Source organism: Pteropus medius, unplaced genomic scaffold, assembly GCF_902729225.1.
Source record: "Pteropus medius unplaced genomic scaffold, Ma_sr-lr_union100, whole genome shotgun sequence".
Lineage (NCBI taxonomy): Eukaryota > Metazoa > Chordata > Mammalia > Chiroptera > Pteropodidae > Pteropus > Pteropus medius.
This window is the reverse complement of record NW_024352149.1, coordinates 1862442-1882632: the sequence shown is the minus strand read 5'-3', so window position 1 is coordinate 1882632 and position 20191 is coordinate 1862442. Positions and strand designations below refer to the sequence as shown.

General features: G+C 32.3%; 1 protein-coding gene across 6 annotated transcripts in view; it reads left to right on the top strand.

The window, feature by feature from the left end:
• Positions 1-20191, top strand: part of STXBP5 (syntaxin binding protein 5) — a 150989-nt gene that overhangs the window by 110193 nt on the left and 20605 nt on the right. The window contains exons 19-23 of one of the 6 annotated variants that reach the window (XM_039846953.1): positions 25-87; positions 5545-5604; positions 5707-5754; positions 9457-9516; positions 17481-17531. In XM_039846953.1, the coding sequence (XP_039702887.1) occupies positions 25-87; positions 5545-5604; positions 5707-5754; positions 9457-9516; positions 17481-17531 (282 nt within the window). Of the gene's footprint in view, positions 1-21; positions 88-5544; positions 5605-5706; positions 5755-9456; positions 9517-17480; positions 17532-20191 lie in introns of all 6 variants that reach the window. The other 5 variants (XM_039846952.1, XM_039846954.1, XM_039846955.1 and 2 more) reach the window with 5 other exon arrangements.

The following is a 20191-nucleotide window of genomic DNA, read 5'->3' as shown; positions in this document are numbered from 1 at the left end:
TTTTTGATTTTGTTTTTTTAGCAGGTCTGTGTGACATTAGTGAAGGCTCTGTAATCCCGGAGGATCGCTGCAAATCTCCAACTTCAGGTAATTTGTTTCTTATTTTATTAATAACTATAATTCTACATAAACCAATATAACATATCAATATTTCTTTTTGTAGATAAGCATTTAAAATACACCTACAAGGAACTTTTATGTCACATATTTATTCTTAAAATCATAAGTGTTTTGCTCGCTTTCTCATTGAAAAGAAATGTCCTAGATAGAAATCCACAGCTGTTACCTGATAGATAAGAGTCATAACTGTTTACTTAGCTTCCTATTATTTATGCTTTTTTAGGAAAAATATATTTTACTTCTTATCATTGAATCAAATGGTTTAGAAACTACAATCTTGTCTTTGCTTTAGGTGTGCCTGTCATCATATGATAGGATAGTACTCTACTCATTGAATAATGTTTATTTAAATATTATGAAAGATTTTTAACATACTGATGGTGACTGTAGACAATTAGAATAATTGTAGACTGGTTATATTTGTTCTTATTTTTAATCAGTATAATATCTGATATAATTTTATAGCTATGTTGAAGTTGTCCTTTCTCGTTTATATATAGGCAACTTATTTATAAATATTTTTAGGGGAACGTTACTTTTAGTATCTTTTGAGCCTCCTTAAAAATTAAGAGGATCCTGAATTTATTATGTTTTCAGTGGATTGAAACATTGCTAATCTTTAATAAAGTTGACTTTGTAATTATAACTGCCATTTTTCTTAATCTTGAAATTTTATATTTAAATTTGCTCATCGAATTAATAAAACATGGAGCCATAGGACTCACTTATTTAATACCTGCTATTAAGTCTGAACATTAGTAGAATAAATTTGAATGAATAATATGAAGCAAGTAACTATATTACCCATCTCACAGGACTAGAGTTATTTCTGCATTTAGAATTTAGAATTATAATATCTTTAATTATTGCTGTTTTTCTTCTGATATCATACGATACACTTCTGATATTCTTACCTTCCCTAAAGGCCTTGTAAATGCATTTGTCAATATGTTAAGACTATAAGCCAAACTGAATAACATGCAACATATTATCTTTTAATATATTAAATGACCATTAAAAGTATTTTAACAAGATTCAGGCCAAGTAAATTAATACTCCTTTTATCCAAAGCCAAACTTTCAATAGGTATGTACATCTAGCAGTTTAGAATAACCCAGCAAGAGGTAATTGTAGATAAGTATATAAGTGTATTTAAGTATATAAAGGTAAAAGAAACACATAAAGATAAAAGCCCTCCAAATTTTCTTTGCACCAGAGAAACTCAAACATCATTTAGTGTTCTCAAAAAATTAAAAATGGATATACCTTTTGACTCAGCAATTGCACTTCTGGGTATTTATCCAAAGAAAACCAAAACAATAATTCGTAAAGATCTATGCACCCCAATATTCATGACAGCACAATTTACAATAGCCAAGATATGGAAGCATTCTAAATGCCCATCAACAGAAGATTGATTAAAGAAATTATGGTTCATATATACAATGGAATATTACTCAGCCATTAAAAAAAAAAAATGAAATTCTACCATTTGCAACAACATAGATAGACCTAGAGATTCTTATGCTGAGTGAAACAAGTCAGACAGAAAGATAAATACCATATGATTTCACGTATATGCAGAATCTAAGGAACAAAAAGGACAAACTTATCAAAAACAGGCTCACAAATATAGTGGACACTTTGGTTACGGACAGAGGGGAGGGAGTTGGGGGCTGGGAGAATGGGGTGAAGGGTTAAAGAAATACAAATTAGTAGTTGATAGATGGTCATGGAGATGAGGAGCACAGCATAGGGAATGCAGTTAGTATTAATACATTGGCTAGGTGGAGGGCAGGGGAGGGAGAGGGAGCAATTGGGGGGATCATTTTATGAACTATGTAGATGTCTAACCAATGTACTGTATACTTGAAACTAATTTAAATAAATAAGTTTTTAAAAAATCAGTGTTTTCAAATATATTGTGCTCTTTGTTCCATTTGAAAAGACAGTATTTTTTTTAATTAAATTTATTGAGGTGACGTTGGTTAATAAAATTATATAGGTTTCAAGTATACAGTTCAATAATATGTCATAAGTATATTGCATTGTGTGTTCACCACCAAAGTTAAATTTCTTCGGTCACCACGTATTTCACCCCTTTATACTTATCTACTCCTCCCTTCCTCCTTTTCCTCTGGTCACCACTAAACCGTTGTCTGTGTCTACGAGTTTTTGTTTGTATTGTTCATTTGTTGCTTTCATTTTTATATTCCACATACAAGTGAAATCATATGGTTCTCAACTTTTTTTATCTGACGTATTTCACTTACCATGATAACCTCAAGATCCATCCAGTATAGTTTTCACGCAGAAAAATTTATAATGCACTACGTATTTTATTGTTCTCTCTGTGAGTTTGAAATGCAAAGTAAATAAAAATTGTGACCTCAGAAATCATTGATAAGTCACAAATTCTTATCTCCAGATATAAAACTCTTAGTTTATTTAGTTTAGTCTTTGATTACACTCTGAAAAATATAAGCATTCTCTGAAGAATTATAACTATTCCTGCATATCAGCAGGAAAAGCTACTTTTACAAAAACAAATCAAACTTCAGCAGACTATAGTTGTGTCTGAGATGTGTTTCATATAGCAGGAGATAGATGTCAGTCATGCATAAGGACTAGGAAGTATAATAAAAACTAGAATAAAATTCTGGAAAGCTACTCCTTGCACACCATTATTACAGCCTGTTTTTAAATAGTTAATAGAAATTTAGGCCCAGTATCATAGGCCAATTGTCTTACTCTTTGTACATTTGTAACTTTTTTACTTTTACTCCTGTCAGCCTTATAATAAGGAAATAAAGGAAGAGTTTATTATCATTCTTCTCACCGACACATGCAAATTCTAATTTAGGATGGTTGAAAAAGAAAAATGGATGGGAGTGAGTTTGAGGTAAATCTGAAGAGCCACAAAGGGATCATGTTATTAAAACCAAATTACTAGCCTCAAATACTTTCTGCAGTACAGTGGGAAATAATAATGACAAATAGTTAAATGATACAATATAGATCCTTAAAACCAATATAGTTAATAGAAAACTGTATTAATGAGAGAGAAGGAAATGTATCACAGTGGGTTGGAAGTTCAAGTGAGTCCCTTATAAATACTTAAAGGAAGATCACTGTTACGGAAATGAAAAGTAGCGATATGCCCTTTATCAAAACTAGTGTGTTTACTCAATATACTACATATAAACAGACCCTTTTTTGAAAAGATTTTAAATCTCAATCAAGATTTGTGATCTCAATAGTTTAGTCAGTATCAAAGCTCTATTAAAAAATAATTTGCCTTTCACATTTATTTTTGAATAAACCAAGAGTCTCTTTGAAATAGAAAATTCTACCATCCTGAGTTAACACAAAATTATTTCTGCTATCTCCATTTCATCTTTATCTCAAAGAACTCAGATCGCTTCAATGAACACTTTAGTAGTGTTGGAATTTTTTTAGTACTGCATCTAAAATATATGTGTGCGTATGTGTGCATGTGTGTGTATTTATGCATGTATGTGTATGTACGTTAAAATGATAAACATTTGTTAGGTTATTTCGAATTGAAAGACATCCAGAGCCCCACAGACCATGATATAAATTAAATGATGCCTTCAGGAGTTGCCAGGTACCCTAGAGAAAAATAAAAAGCTGTAGGTATTTTCTGTGTTTGTTTAATCATATTAATTTGGTAAATATATTCAAGTAGGATATGCTGAAAACATAGTTGGAAGTTTTTCATGAGCAATCACAGAAGTATGACAACCAGTGGTAGGCATTTTGAGTTAAGGGAACAATAAATCTGTAAATCTGCTTGTTTTATTTTTATTTACGGCTTATGTTGCCTATTTTTAGGTTGGAAATACTAAACATTTTTATTATTTTATATTTATGTTTAGATATTTTATCTTGCTATTGCTCTAATATTCAGTATGTTAAGTAAAACAAGTATTAGTAAATTTTATACATTCATGTGTCTCTTCAGTACCAGAGATGACAGTGATATTTTAAAAAATAGATGCATCTTATAACCATTATCTTGTTTAAATCTGAATTACATTTATATGAAAAATAAGTATAGCTATTTCTATTTCTAAAATGTTACTGAGCTCATTGTTACTTATGTGTTTTTTTTATATAGGATTTTTGAGGATCTATAAATGGCTATTTAGCAAAAATTACTTGTTTTTTAAAGAATAACCTTTTAAGTTATTATAAAAGTAATTGGATCCTGCCAATGTTGGCAGGTTTTACTTGGTCTGTGAAGAGACCTCAAAGATATTTTCCACCGGGCCAAAGAAAAAGTGATTTTGTGGCAAATTTTAACCTTATTTATTAGGGTTTGGTACTTTCACTGAGACAGACAGACAGACAGACAGACAGACACACACACACACACACACACACACACACACACACACAGACCTTTTTATTTACTGTCAGTTATGTCTTAGATATTTGCTCCTACCAGAAAACCCTTATTCATTTGGCAAATGTTTACTTAGAGATTTCTGCAGGCAAAACACCCCACTGAGTGCAAAGGGCATACAATCATATGGAGGCCCAGCTTTTCAGAAGTTCAGTCCAGTGAGAAAGATCAGATGTGTGTAAACTTAAAATATAAGGTATCAAATGATTAACATCAGAAGTATACAAATAAAGTATTATGGTAATTCAAAGGAAGAGGAATGATTTACTTACAGCTGGAGCAATTGAAAAATTTAATGAATGAGATATTTTAACTGTATTATAAAGAATAGGTGGTTTAACTCTGATAAAAGTCAATTAGAATATTACTCAGAATTGCATTTATAGTAAAAGATATGTGTTTGAAATTTAAAAAATACTATGAAAAATTAGAAACACCTTTTTAAAAGAAAAATGACAAAATCTTAGAAGTACTATCCTCAGTATATTAAAGATCTCTATGGTAATAGTAGAATTTATATGTTATTTTGAAGTTTATATCTAGAAAACTAACTTTAAAATAAATTGTGCCAGTATAATACTTGAACAGGATTCTTAGTTCTACCAGATAAACCTTCTTCAGTTAACTAATATCAAGAATTTTTACATTTTCTTTAAAAAAAAATTAACCTCTATTCGTATTTTTATGTGTTCTCTAACATACATATCAGGATTTGACCAAGTGGTTGTAACATGGAAAAATTTTTATAGGTTAGAGTTAATATTTATATATACTAGGGATTGGTGCATTGTAAAGATAATGCACTACCGACTGTCATTCTTACTGTGCTATTTTAAGAATGTTATTAACTATATAAATGACATGTCCCTGTGTCCAGTAGTGGGGAAATTTGTTTTAGAAGTTACCAGATTATTTTGTTTGTACTTTTGTCTGTGACAGCTCAGTGTTCGTGACTGACTATGTGCCTGTTCCTTCCATTGTCTTCATTTGTGTAGGTTCTTCATCACCACACAATTCAGATGATGAACAAAAAATGAATAATTTTATAGAAAAGGGTATAGTATCTTTATTTTAAAGTATTTTCTTTTAATTATATTTAATTCATTTAGTTTACTTTGAATAGATTTTGACATTTTATATCAAAATATTATTTTCAGTGAAGACCAAAAGCAGAAAGTTTTCCAAGATGGTAGCCAGTGATATAGGTAGGAAATAGAAATTTCTATTTTGTTTCTAATCCTTGCTATATGCAATGCTAACTCAACACCAAAAAAATTATCTAATGCATTGTATTTCGAATATATTAATTTGTTATTCCTTTCCTAAATAATCTCTTGGGCTCTGTGTCTTCTTAACTCATTGGGGCAACAATTATTAAAAATCAGTTGAATTGGGATTGCAGTTCTTCTTCTGACTTACAGTGTGAATTATTCTATTAATTTTCATTTTTGCTTTACTTTAAAATAAAGCAGGGTTCAATTTATACCATAAACAGTACAATTTTATACTCCCATTTTTAAGTTTTTATTTCCCTTAGAGTGTTATTTGTATTTTTTTCTACCTTTATTCCATCCTCCTCACATTTTTAAGACCCCAAATTTCAAAGTAATGTTTCTCTAAAAGATTAACTCTTTTAGTCTGTAATCTGCACTATCCTTGGGTTAAATGGGAATTTTCTAGGACACCTTCCCCCAAGTAAAAATGAGCCATGAAGAGTACTTTATATTATTCCTTTTGATTGTTTTTATGAATATACTTTGAAATAAATTACTCAATCTAAGGTTTTCAAAGTTTAAAAATCATGGACAAAAGTTTGACAAAGTCCAACTTTGAGGACATAATCAAACTAAAGTTTTTGGTTACAAAAATTTGAATATTCTCTAAAGATTTTTAAAGGTTTGAGAAACACCATTTTATAAAAAGAGAATTAATTTAATCTTTGATTTAAATCCAAAATTTTTGTTTATACTATTATTGTATTACTTATTTCTCCAAAACCCCCTACTACGTATTCTAGAAATTAGGTGAATTTCTAGACAGCAAGAATATATTTACTTTTTTTTAAGTGATAATTTTCATTATATAGTAAAATTAAATTTCAGAAATTCTTAGAAGCAATATCTGTATTGTCTGCATGTTGTAAATTGAACCCTGTTTAATCATATTAACTTGGCTGACTGTTACACTTCTGGTTATTTTTTAAATAAGGTGGTTTATTCTTGAGCAAAGGCCTCTTTGTTAATGGAGAATTAATTATTTACTTCTGTATTTGTGTGTTTTAATTTAATCAGCTGGTAATAGTTAAGCTGTTTTAATTATATACTAGCACTATAGCATAATACCTTTTCAACAAATTTTTCTTTAAAATGTATTCTATCTTAATGGTACTTTAGAGGTTATTTTATTGTTATATAATATAAAAAAAATTAGAAGTGACCTTCCTATGTAGAGTTTACCAAAGAACTTTTAGAATTCAGTTACCTAGGAATTTTATCTTGCATGAAAGGGACTTTGTACATAATTAAATTTTTTAAATAATTTCTAATTTTTGATCCCGAAGTTATAGTTCCTTTATTAAATGTATTGACTAGCTTCCCATTTGTTTCTGTGTTTTGAATATAATATGTAACATGGAATATCTGATCGTGAATGTTTGAAAAACATCAGTTAACACATTTCTTAGGACTGAGAACATTACTGGAAGGATAGTTCTTTGATAATGTTTCTTGCTTTCTTTTTATGTATTGGCAAGTTTTTCATTTTGTCATGCCAGTTTTTATAGTTACATTTATTGGGAAACACTGTTAACTTTATTCAGCTTTTGAAACTTCGTTACTTATAAAATTATACATAATTATTTTTCATCTTCAGAAACCACTGTTATATATTCTATTTTATATATAATTTTGTTTATGTTTGGAATTTTTCATGTCTTTTTAATCCCAAGATATATCCCAAGGTATAAGAAGGAAAGCTCATTTCTAAATTTTTTCTTCATTCAAATGGAAATTGCCCCATTTTAGACTGTAAAGTTTTTGCAGTTTAAAAAAAAAAATGGCAGTTTATCTCCCTACATTAATGTCTAGTTTTGTAGTAAGACTTAGCATAAATATGCTATTGAAAAACATGTAATGTGTCAATGAAACATTGGTAAAAACCTTATAGGATCTTATAAAAAGCTCTCTGTCAAGACATGTTTTCCATAGAAAGCTATTATGTCAAAAGTGCCAGGACTCCTTGAATGTTGTGACCTCACTGTTTCCTGTCATCCGGTCCCATACTTGCTTTGAAGTATCCTGAACCTCCTAAAATCATCTCCTGTCTCTTCCTCAGTATACGAACATTTATAGCTTCAGCTTTAGGCAGTTATGCAGTCACCCAATAAGGGAAGGCCTAAGAATTAAGCCTAAAACCTCCAGCGCTGTCACTGGCAAAAGAACCACTGTGTGAAAGGCTGACAGAATGTCTTGGCTCTGAAACTTTGTCCCATAGTTTCACCTACTCGGAAAGTTACTTCAGCTCGTTTCATATTGGAGAAGCCAGGGAGAGGGATAGGTTGCAGGATGCCATCCTCTCTTTAACAGTCTAACCCAAGCATGGAAAATCAACTGTTTGTACTGCACGACAGTATGGCTGAGATAGCTGAAACGATAAAAATATGTATGTATTTTAAATATACTTAACAGTTAGTTTTGCTGGTACCGTACCAGCCCTTTAAAAATCATTTTTCTTATTTAATCCACTCAGTAACCTCAGTGATCTACTTACTGTTATTTCCCTGTTTTACAGATAAGGAAACTTGAGAATTAAAGTATAAGTAATGTATCTATTGGTCACAAGCTGGTGAACGGCAGAGCCAGCATTTATGCCCAGGTAGCCTGACTCTACTCTTTGTCCTCTTGACACTACAATAGTACCTCTTAAGACAATTTACTGAAGGCCGTAAGGACTCAAAAACAAATCCATTGAGTGATTTACAATTAGCTAATCTGGTTATGGCCCTGCTATCTGCATGGTAACCTGGAAAAAAGATGGCTTGTGTTAAGTACTGTCCTAGCAGCAGATCATGGATGCCATTTTGGTACCCATCACCCAAACATAATATACAGTGCCTAGAAAAATACCTTCCTTAAAGACCAAACTCAAGGTAAAGTACAGCAAACAATAGAGTCCCCTAACCCAGGTATTCACAGCGTAGCTTCATTGTTTCCTGACGGATTGCTAATTCAGGTAAATGACTTTCTTCTTCATGTATAAGACCAGCAGCTTAAAAAGACATAACTTTCACCTTGTGAGTTTAACAGCAAAAATATAGCAGAATATAATGCAATTGTAGCATCCCTAAAGAGGTACATGTGTGTAATACACATATAGTGATTTGTTTGCCTATTCATACTTTACGATTAATTTTCATTATTAAAATTTTAATGATCAACATTTCCAAAATCAATAACTTTCCTATAGTGTTAGGGATGTCTGTAAATCATTTAGAAAATGAGATTGGTTATCAAGGAAAAAAATTGAGTCTCAAAGAAGTTAAGTGGCACATCTAAAGTAATATCCCATGGTGATCACCTAGTTAGGAAAAAAATCCAGGTCCCTTGACACTTGTTTTACTATAGCATATCGCCACTCATGGTCTCTTTTTCTTGTGCTGTCTTCCCAATTCTTTTATATTTACAAGCTGAAAAATAAATTCTTAGAGGTCCATTTTGAGTTTGCTGTATGAATGAAAGTTACGTATTAAATTAAGTAGAATTTTAAGTTATAAAAATTATTTCAATTCATTGTAAAACTCAAGTTAGTGCTGATATTTTTACTTATATTCCCCAATATTCAACCCAAAATGTGGCTGTTACATCTTATAGAAATTCTTTATATTTAATCCACAACATGGCCATTGAAAGAGAAGAAGCTCATTTTGAAAGAGAAGATGAGTCAAGTGTGCAGTAATGCCATTTTTACAGGTAACTTCAATATTTTCTACTTTCAAAGATTATTACCCTTAATTGATGAGGAACGAAGTTTCACAGGCAGATACTTTAAAACCATTGTACAGATCTGAGTTCCTCTAATTAATTCTTTTTTCTTTTTTTTTTTTTCAGGATGACTAAAATCTGAAGAGTATGACATATTTTGTATTCAAGTTTTAATTATATTTCTGATGTACTTTCTGGTAAATTTCATAATAAAATCTGCTCGGCGAAGTCTTTTTGTTTTGTATCCCAGTATTTAACTGTATGTGCATTTATCTCTCTATAGAATCGTCTTTTTCTTACATATACAGTGCTCTTTCTAAAAACAACTTGCTGTTTGTTTTCTAACATAAAGAAAATTAGTCCAGATGAAAGTTATATTACCGAATAATTCGTCAACTATTGTTGGAGCAGAACTATTAACCCGGCCACGTACGTTCTGCCGTTATTCGTCGTATTATTTTGCTAGGGCCGCCGTAACAAGATATCACATACTAGATGGTTTAAACAAAGGACGTTCATTTTTGTCTAGGATACTTCTGAAGGCTGGAAGTCAAAAATCAAGGTGTCAACAGATTTGGTTTCTTCTCAGGCTCCTTCTTGCTGTGTCCTCACATAGTCTTTCTTCTACATGTGTGCTCCCCTGGTGTTTGTCCAGATTTCCTGCTCTTACAAAGACCAGTCACATTGGATTAGGGCCCACCCTAATGGCCTCATTTCAACTTAGTCACCTCTTTAAAGGCCCTGTCTTCAAATAAGGTCGCATTCTGAGGTGCTGGGCTTCAACATATGAATTTGGAGAAAATAGTTCAATCCATAACACTTATTATGTTAAGTGTATCTAATACCTTTTATTTTGTTGAAAATGAACTTTGAAATGTTGCAGAATTTAATTATAGTGATATCCTAGACATTAAGTTTTATGAATTTATGGAAAGCAAATAGAGACAGGAAAAATATCAAGGACAAAAGCTCTAGACATTCAAAAATTAAAAGAAATTGTTACCAAACCTTTACCGGACAGGTATTAGTATCTTTTTAAAGGTTTTCCTTCATTTCAGTTTATAGACATGTGTTCTATTTTTCCAAAATTCATCTTTTTTGATTGATAGGCCTATATTTAATTTGCCCTCTTTTTCTCTTCATTTCATTTCTTTTATGAAGAAATTCACCTTTTTTCTATAGAAGTAAATTTCCAATGACGTGTTTGTTTACTCATTTACTTATTCATTAATCACCGTGTTTATTCTGTACATATTAAGTGCTAGACACACACATAGATGCAGTATTTTCCAAGATAATTCTGTTCCAAACACATGGAAGTTAGATAGATATTAATATCAGTTCAAATGGCTAGTAAAATAATGTGTGATAAGTGATAAGAGTTTCTACTTCTTGGTCCCACTTTTCCCCTTGGATTTTTACCATCTCCCATAAGCTGATTTTTAGTCTTCTTACTATTCTGATTCTTTTTACTTAATATACATTTCAACATTATCCTTGAAAGGGGTAGCATTGGATCTCTGCTGGTAATGAGAAAAGTGATATTTTCACTTTATTCTAATTATTGAACATCTCAGTATAAACAAAGATCAATTTTTTGGCATCATTTTCATATTCTCATAATAATAAGGCCTTTTACCTTTTATTGTTGGTATGCTGGTTACTTTAAAAATCACATTCTGTAAAAGCAGAAATTATATTTCTGTGTTCCTTTCTTTCAAGAAACCTTCCTTAGAAAAATAAGAGGTAGAACACAGTGGGTAGAAAAACTAAGAAAATTACAAAGCATCTGTTTAATTTCAAAGAAGCAATAAGAATCTTCATAATTGAAAAACTTTACAAAGATTTCTACAGTTGCAAAGGACTAAAAAAGTATAAATCATGGTGAATGTGTCACCTGTGGCATAATGGTCCCAGCAGACCTCTTGCCCTGAGATTTGCTTCTCTTGAACATCATGCATCTTTCCTTGGTATTGAAACTACTATTGCAAATGTGATTATAGTGATCAGATATAACTTCATTATTGCTACCGGGAACGTGCAGCTCTTTCCTGCTTTCTCAGCCAGCCAGCTTGATATCCTCACTCAGGTTTATAAGGAGAGAGCAGAGACTCAAGTTCACAGCCTATTGAGACATATCTGTGATATCAGTTTTCCTCAACTTGGAAAACTTTACTTTTATTCCCATTGTTTTTGCTTCGGACAGAGGCATAGAAAAAGAGAGCTAGTTTATTCTCTCTAGTGACAAAGGACTGTAAAGCTAGGAAGATACTGAGTATAAGGGACAAGAGTTAAAGAATACACACTTGAGAAAAAAAAGCAATTTGTCTTTCAAGAATTTATTCAAATCATACGTCTTCAGTTTGAAAGCCTCGATGGAAGTTGAATAACTTCAGGACATGAGCAGAAGCTTCTTTACAAGTGCAGTGAAATCAACTGACAAGGTAACTGGGTTGTCAAGAGCTTTTGAGATTCTGAAGAAGTAAAAAAATGAGCATCAGAAAATTGCTGTATAAAGTCTGCAACCATTCATCATAAAATTATACTGAAGAACAGAGTATAAACCTGGACGACTGATTGGAGCTTCTCCAAAAGTGGATCTGCCCTCAAGGAGGTTGACTAAATAGACCTGAAAACAACTGTATTCTCCAGAAGGAGTCACAAAAATTGAAAGATACAAATAGCCTGAATTTCAACTTGAGACCTTAGGTTTTGCAACTTAGTAGCAGACTACTATTAGTAGCCTCCCACTCTAATAGTCACAATGCATGAGGCTCTTCCTCCCAGGCATTGAGCAACATGCAATCCAGGACTGTCATCCCTGAGAGTGAAGGTAAACATGTGATGAGCCCCACTATCTCTCCAACTTGCTGCCGCAGAACGCTTTCCCATTGCAGTGCAGGATGGGTAGAACCCAAGTGCAGTTGCAGTCTCATTAAGCTAAGATGGCAGAAATTGGAGTTCTGGCTGTTAGTGACTGGAATTTGTGAGGCAAGGCACTGAAGAGAAAGAACTGCTCAAGGAAGAACTAGAAGTCTGTATGGAGACCTAGTACAGGTCCTTGCCTCAGAGCTGGGCTGCACATGGGCTGAGTAAGAGTCCACACGGCCTACTGGCAGCCACCCGCTTCACAAGAGGGTGAGAGCTGACCAGTGATCCCAGCGGTCACTCAGTGGCGCAGTGCTAGGAGTTGTTATAGTTAGGCCTTGCCGAGCACCTCAGTCATTCTGTTGATCCCCAAAAGGCCACTCCTGAGGAGTACGGATCACTCAGCATTAAAGCCATACCCTCAAACAACTTAAACTGAAATAGGTCCACCCTAACAAAGAATAAAGCCAAGCATGGTAAAACCAAGAGGATCCACCAGTAATTTAACCGCATGGCAGAACAAAACACCTCTTAAGGTTGATGCTGTAAACCAGACTCCCTTCAACTGTGTCCAGCGTTTAATCAAAAGTTCCAGCATTTAATCAAAAGACATGTGAAATAAAGATCCACAATCAAAAGTAGGAAGGCACGACCCATAATCAAGAATTTAAAAATCAGTACTGACCTCAAGATGACCTAAATGTTAGCAGCCAAGGATTTCAAAGCATCTGCTATAAATGTTCAAATACTAGAAGGAAAAATGGTCATAATAAGTAAACAGATGGAGAATATCACAGCAGAGATAGTAGAAACTCTGTAATGAATAAAATGAAAATTTTAGTACTATAAAGTTTAATATCTGAAATGATGAATTTACTGGATGAGTTTAGTGTCACCTAATGGAAACTACAGAAGAAAGGGTTATAGAACCTGAAGACGAATACAAACAATACAATGTCAGATATCAAGGATTTAACTGTCTCCCTCTTCCTGCCCCTTTCTCTTCCCTTTCCCATGAGATATCCATGAAAAATGTACAAGTTGCTTTCAAAGATAGGCAATAATCTAGCCTCAGATTTTTTACCTATACTTAATATAAAAACATGGAACAATTTGACTTTTGAGGGGATCTAGTTGTGAGCTGGGACTTTCACATATTGTTAAATTTTCTCTGATGCATGTTTTTCCTTGTTTTTAACTGAACAGAAGTTTGTGAAACATTATGCTTATATGCCTTTCTTTAAAACTTAAAAGTACTTAAAGATATATTGTAGAAGACCCTGGCGGTTGGAAGAGTTGTATTGGCAATGATTGGCCCCTATGAAAACTCCTAAGGAAGTAATCTAAAATGTAGGCAAACATTTGTGTACACTTGTTATTACCACACATGTTGGAAGATACCTTATTGCTCAATAAGTGTTCATATAAGTAAATATGCAGCCATTAAAATATCCTAACAGTTGATATAAGAAAATGCTCACTTTAATAGTGGAAAAGAACAAGATCCAGATTTTATATTATAGTTCATCTCAACTGTATAAATAAAAATGAGTTTTAAAAAGTAACTGGCAGGAAATATGCAAAAATATTGCCTCTTGATTATGGGCATTTATGAAGACTTTATTTTCTGTTTCTCTGTATCTTCCAAATTTTCTGTAAAGAACACATAATTCAGAAAGCTTAAAGGAAATGCATGAATATGGGAGAACAGTAAGAAAATGTTAATCTGATACTGCCTCTGAATCTATTCATTTAGACTGTGTGTTTTTTAATCTAAAAATTCTAATTCTGTACATTGAAAAGAGAATTTAAGCTTTAAAATATTTTGGAAAGAAGGTTAAAAATATTATCCTCAGTGAAAGATGGCTTACACAAGAATTTATACCATGATTTCATGTATTTGAAGTTCTAGAATAGGCAGAATTGATCAGTGGTGGGGAAAAAAACATCAGAACAGTGGTTGTTTCTGGGGATGAGGGCAGGAATTGATTGGGAAGGAATATGTGTGACCTTTTTGGGATAATGATAAAGTTCTATATCTTGGGTTCGATTGAATGGGTATATAGATTGTCAAAACTCGGCAAATAGACATTTAAGATTGGTGCATTTGTATCTAAAGTTTACATCAAAAGAAAAATACTGTCAACCAAAAAAAAGTTTCAGGAACAGATCGTTTTGTGAAAATGTAGACAGTTGAAACTATTCTTTGCTGGCTTTGTCATCAGATCCCACAGTCTTACTTAGGTATTCCAGACTGAGATTGCTATAAATCCATGTATGCTAATTAGTACATCATGCTCACCTCTCTTAGAAGTACTTGGTGCATTGCATTGGACTTGTTTCCTCCAATGGATTGAGCTCCTAGAGGGTGAGAAATCCCTGCCTTCTGGCAGATCGCTGTCACGTGGCCAATAAACATTTAACTGATGAGTAAATTTTCCTCTGCCCCTGCCCTCACTCCTAAATGTTTCTCAGCTCATCAAAACTCTTTTTTGATAATATTACTTGATAGATAGAATTAACAAAATAACAAAGGTTAATCTCTTAACATTTGTCACTTCAAGTTCTGTATTCAAGGAGATTACTTAAAAATTATGTTCAAATAAGTATCTCTTTGGATTGAACACTATGATTGGGTTGGTGGTTGGGTTGAAGGTCTCCAATTGGAAAGTGTTTCAGAAGGAAATAATAGACTGTAATTAAACCATTTCATTTATAAAGTTACTATATTTAGAAAACCTACCTCATTTTTATATGTGGTTTTAACCTTTTAATAAAATGTTGAAATTAGATCAACTAAAGAATTATTCGAAAGCTGGTTAATTATATATATTTTTTTACATGTTAAAGAAATTCAGTGGCGCTAGACAAATTATTATGGGAAGGATTAACTTAAATTTTTAAAATATTCAAGAAGTTATATGAGAGAATTTCTAGTTAAAATCCCAAGAGAGATTAAAATCATACACTTAGTTATTTGGAATTTACTATAGAACTAGAATAAAGTAACCTTGGGTTTTTATAAGGGTATGAATTGTTCATCTGTATAGCTATTTATTTACTTATTAAATAATAACTAACATTTATCAAATCTATACTATGTATCAGGTATTATGCTCAGTGCTTTGCTTACATCATCTTTTATAATCCTCATAACTGTGAACTTAGCCTTATTATCTATTCTCATTTTACAGATGAGGAAATTTAAGATTTACAGAGGCAAAGTGATTGGCTTAAGATCGCACACCTAGTAGTTTGGTTGAAGTAGATTCAAACTCAGATTTGGTCTGATCCCAGATCCAGTCCTAATCACTATACTTTACATTTCCACATTTTATAAACTAGATATTGAAGCTTGTTTGTTGCAGACTTAATGTATATACATACTTGGTTGATGAATTAGTATTAGTTTGTATTCTGAAGGTTCTTTTAGGGACCTTACTGCTCTAAGTGTGGTCCACAAACCAGCAGCATAAGCATATTTTGGAAGCTTATTATAGAAGTGCAGAATCCCAGGCCCTAGTCCAGGAGTACAGAATCAGAATCTGATTTAACAAGATCCCCAGGTGATTGATGTGCACGTCCAAGTTTGACAAGCACTGAAGACTTAGAATAACTTGTTGAAATTATAGTAGGGTCTAGATAGGCATCTACATCTTCTGATTCTAAAAGAATATTTTTAGACTACTAGACTGATATTTCTACTTCAAATAACTTGTATATTGTACAGATAGTATTTATCAGTCTGTGTACCTTGTACCTGTGATTTTTGGTGAAAACCTCTGTGGATTATTTCAGAGGTGTTTAACCATTTTAGAAGACGGTTTGGGGCGTATAATATCTTCTAATCTTAATGGAATAGGATATCAAATACAATAGCAACCATTTTTATGAGGTCAAGTAACCATAGATTTCATTTGGTGGTTTTAGTTTTATATTCCATTTTATCTTTTAACTGAGATTAATTAAGTCTGGCGAAAATGGGAGACGACTAATTCATATATTTGACCCATTGTTGTTTTTTTAAAAAGATGCTAATTAGACTAATGAAGCTTAGAAGTGAAAACTCTATCCCCCCACAAACAATCCCTTTGCAGTTTCCTATCGCCTCTATCCTAACCCTGGATTTGTCATTTTTTTAGATGTGGAAGTTATATACTATGCCTGGATTTCTTTTTGTGTACATGGCGCCCTTATGGACTAGCAGGGTCTGTGCTTTAAATATCTCCTAACAGTCCAAAATATAACCCAGTGTACGCACTCATTTATTAACAAATGCTTTTTCAGAATTTCACATAGGAAGCACTATTCTGTTCCGCATGCACTGCCACTAACATAATAGATATAAACAACTCCTAACTTTAAATCACTTCCTAGATTAAGGCAATAACTGATTTTGAGGATGGAAAGTGAATTCCAATAAGTTTATACATAGGCTTTTTTATTCTAGTAGAAATCAAATTATCTGTAGTTTGCATTTTTGTAAATACTGCAATTTTAGATTGAGCATGGCTTTATTTTTATATTTTTTGTAAAATGTTCTAAAATAGAGGTGTTAACTTATATCCAGAAATGGTTGAGCCAGATATTTTATAGTGTAATCAAATATTTTACTTTGATTGTAGGTATAGGTTTGCTCTATAGTCTATAGATTAACTTAAAAATAATGTGTCCAATAACTACGAAGATGAGGAGCTACAAAGATTTTATTATATCGCCTACCCAAACTCAATCTTATGCCTCTATTACCCTTACGTGAAACACCTGCCTTCTGAGAAATGACCTTGCTTCTCTTAGAAAAGCCTAACCCTTTTCTATGAGCCTATGAAATAATTAACAGAATTTAAAAGGCTTCTTTGTTGAAGTAAGAGCTTCAACTACAAAAAGATATTATATCAAGTAAGTACAAACTTTTTAAAAAGTTGAAAATAAGATTTACTTTCCACCCATAATATTATTAATCATTTTTAATTATCTTAGCATCTAGATTTAGTAATAAATGTATTTGCTTCTGTCTCAAATAATAGTTGAAATTAATATGAATTAGATTGTTCAGAACTTTAAAAATGCATTTTATTTTTCAGCAAAGATGTCAAGGAAGTTAAGCTTGCCTACTGACCTAAAGCCTGACTTAGGTAAGTAAAATAAATAAAAATCCATAGTAAACTCCCTTTAATGATAAGACAAGGAAATCAGGAGATTTAACATTAGTATAGCCTAGATTTTCATTGGAAATCAAACTTAAAATGACTAAGATGTTTAAGGATTTATAGCCTTTAGAATGTCATCTGTAAATTATGAAAGATAATTATAAAATCAAGCAAACCAAAATAATATATTTTCTCATCCCTTTTATACTTTATATCTAAACAGAAAATTTAATATAAAATTAAGATTTATGCAATTTCAGATCTCTATTAAGTTACTATGTCCTATTTAACCATCTGAAAACTTACTTTGAACTCTACAATTTATAAATGTATAAGAATTTAATATTTTCAAAATGAATTACTAGTTTTCTATATTACAGTAACACATATCAAGAATCATTATTTTTGTTGATAATAAGTTGAGAAATATTTCTTTTTCTGTAGCACTTTCTATGCAACTAGGAAAGCGGAGTGAATATATTCACATGTTCCTTTTGCTTCACATCCAGCTGAAAAACAGCTCCCTGATATCCCAGAATAGGGACAAATGACATTTCAATAAAGATAAAAATTAGGTTTCTTGTAATAAATATAAAGCAGGGTTTCTTTTTAAACTCATTTTTTTTAATTTCAGAAATTTTTATTGCTTTTAATTAAATAAGAAGTATAACTGTTTAAGGATGATTTCACCCATCTTTGTCCTAGAAATAACTAGATTTTCTCTCTTGCATTTACTTACCCACCTCATCTTCTCACTATTCTCTAGATACTTTGACTATCTTTTTATGCATAATACAAACTTAAGTATTGGTCAATTTCACCATACTGATTTTAGCCGTTTCATATCATAGTTTTATATCAGTTATACTGATAGAAAGCATGTGATTCTGAATGAGTAGGCATATCATCTGCTGTCATCAGTAAAAAGTTCCATTCCTAAACATAGGGAAAAGAATTTAGTAGAAACTTGTAGTGTCACTAGTGTTAAAGGAACTAAAGTTAATTCTAGAATGTAGGATAACCTACATTTTGAGAAGGGCATAGTTCCTTTTACTATAAAAATGAAAGACAGAATTTGAACTCAAATGTATCTGAGGGCTTACATTAATCATTTTTTTTTCCAACCAGAGGATCCAGAGTTTTCATTAGATTCCCAAAGAAGCCCATGATTTCAATAACATTAAATACTACTAGTTAAAATCATTTTATGTCTTTCAGTGTCTTAAAAATCTGAGAAAACACATATAGAAGCACTTTTAAAATTAGTAAAAAATAATTATTTTTAGAAGAATACTGTTATAAATGATGTGGTAATTTAATCAAAGTGTGTACTCCGTGCTTTTTATGGATTATCTTTATGTTTTAACTTGTGTGCCCATGTATTTCAGTACCCTAAGCCAGTTTTAACTTTGATATGTGCCTTGAAATAGTCTCTGTGTTGCCCAATTTCCCATTAAATCATTGTGCTGCTGAACTATTTTTTGATAAAAATTCTTAGCTGGCAATTGTTTACACTGGCTGAGGGCGCAATGGGGAAAATCAGCTATGTTGATAGGTTCAAATTGCCAGATGTTGCTGGAGCAGCTGAGGCTGTTGGGGTTGTCCTGTAGCTCTGGAAGCTTCTGTGAGAATTCACTTTTGCTTGTGGGGAAATCATGTAATACTACACTTTTACATCCCAGATTCCATGGCCCACAACTCAGAAACCCTGAATATTAGACTTCTGGTGTCACTTTTCAAGTGTCAGCTACAGGAGGCAACACATCAAACTGTTATATACCTTGATGTAAATCATTTTTTTGTCCTAATTTTTTCCCTGACCAAATTCACCTCTTAACATTGTTATAATTGAGGAATATAGAATTTTTGTGCATTAGACTCTGTGGGAAGGAGATGATGCTAAGTACAAATACAATGTTCTAGGCATCTAGAGAGAGTCACATGAGAGCAATGATTTTATGACTTGATCGTATCAGCTAAAGCTGGTGGAGGTGTTAACGACAAGTTTTGTCTGAATTTAGATCTGCCAGAAAGACCCCATGTTTAAGGCACGCGTGCGCGCGCGTGTGTGTGTGTCTGTCTAAAAACTGAACTTCAATACTCAACAATCAAAACCCTCCACTTGTATAATATTGGTGGTATGACTAACCCCATGACTACCTGGAGTTGTCTAGCAGAAAGTTTTGGACTTGGACATGAGCACAAAATTCTAACTTTTCTATTAACTGTCTTTGTCATCCTGGGCAAGTCATTTAACCTGAGCCTCTATTTTATTACTTGTTAAATTGCGATAATACTTTTCAAGGTTTTATGTTTTCAATACAATGATAAATGGAAGGTGTTATGATAGTGTGTAACATGTAGTAGGTTTTGCTTAAGTGGTAGCTATTTTCATTTCTGCTCTCGTACTAGAATTAAAATTAAAATTTGGATTCCATGTATTTAGCTTGCCTGGTTTCTAAAATTTAAGCCACAAAGACTCACCGCATCTAACTTAATAGCAGTCAGTGAAAGTTGTAATTCATGAACTGCTAGAAATTCTAACTTGTTTTCAAATAGTTCTCAGCAGATAAAATAAGTAGTCTAACTCTGTAAGTTCAAAGTTGATTCTGATTCACTTCATTTTCCCATATTGATTAGCCTTA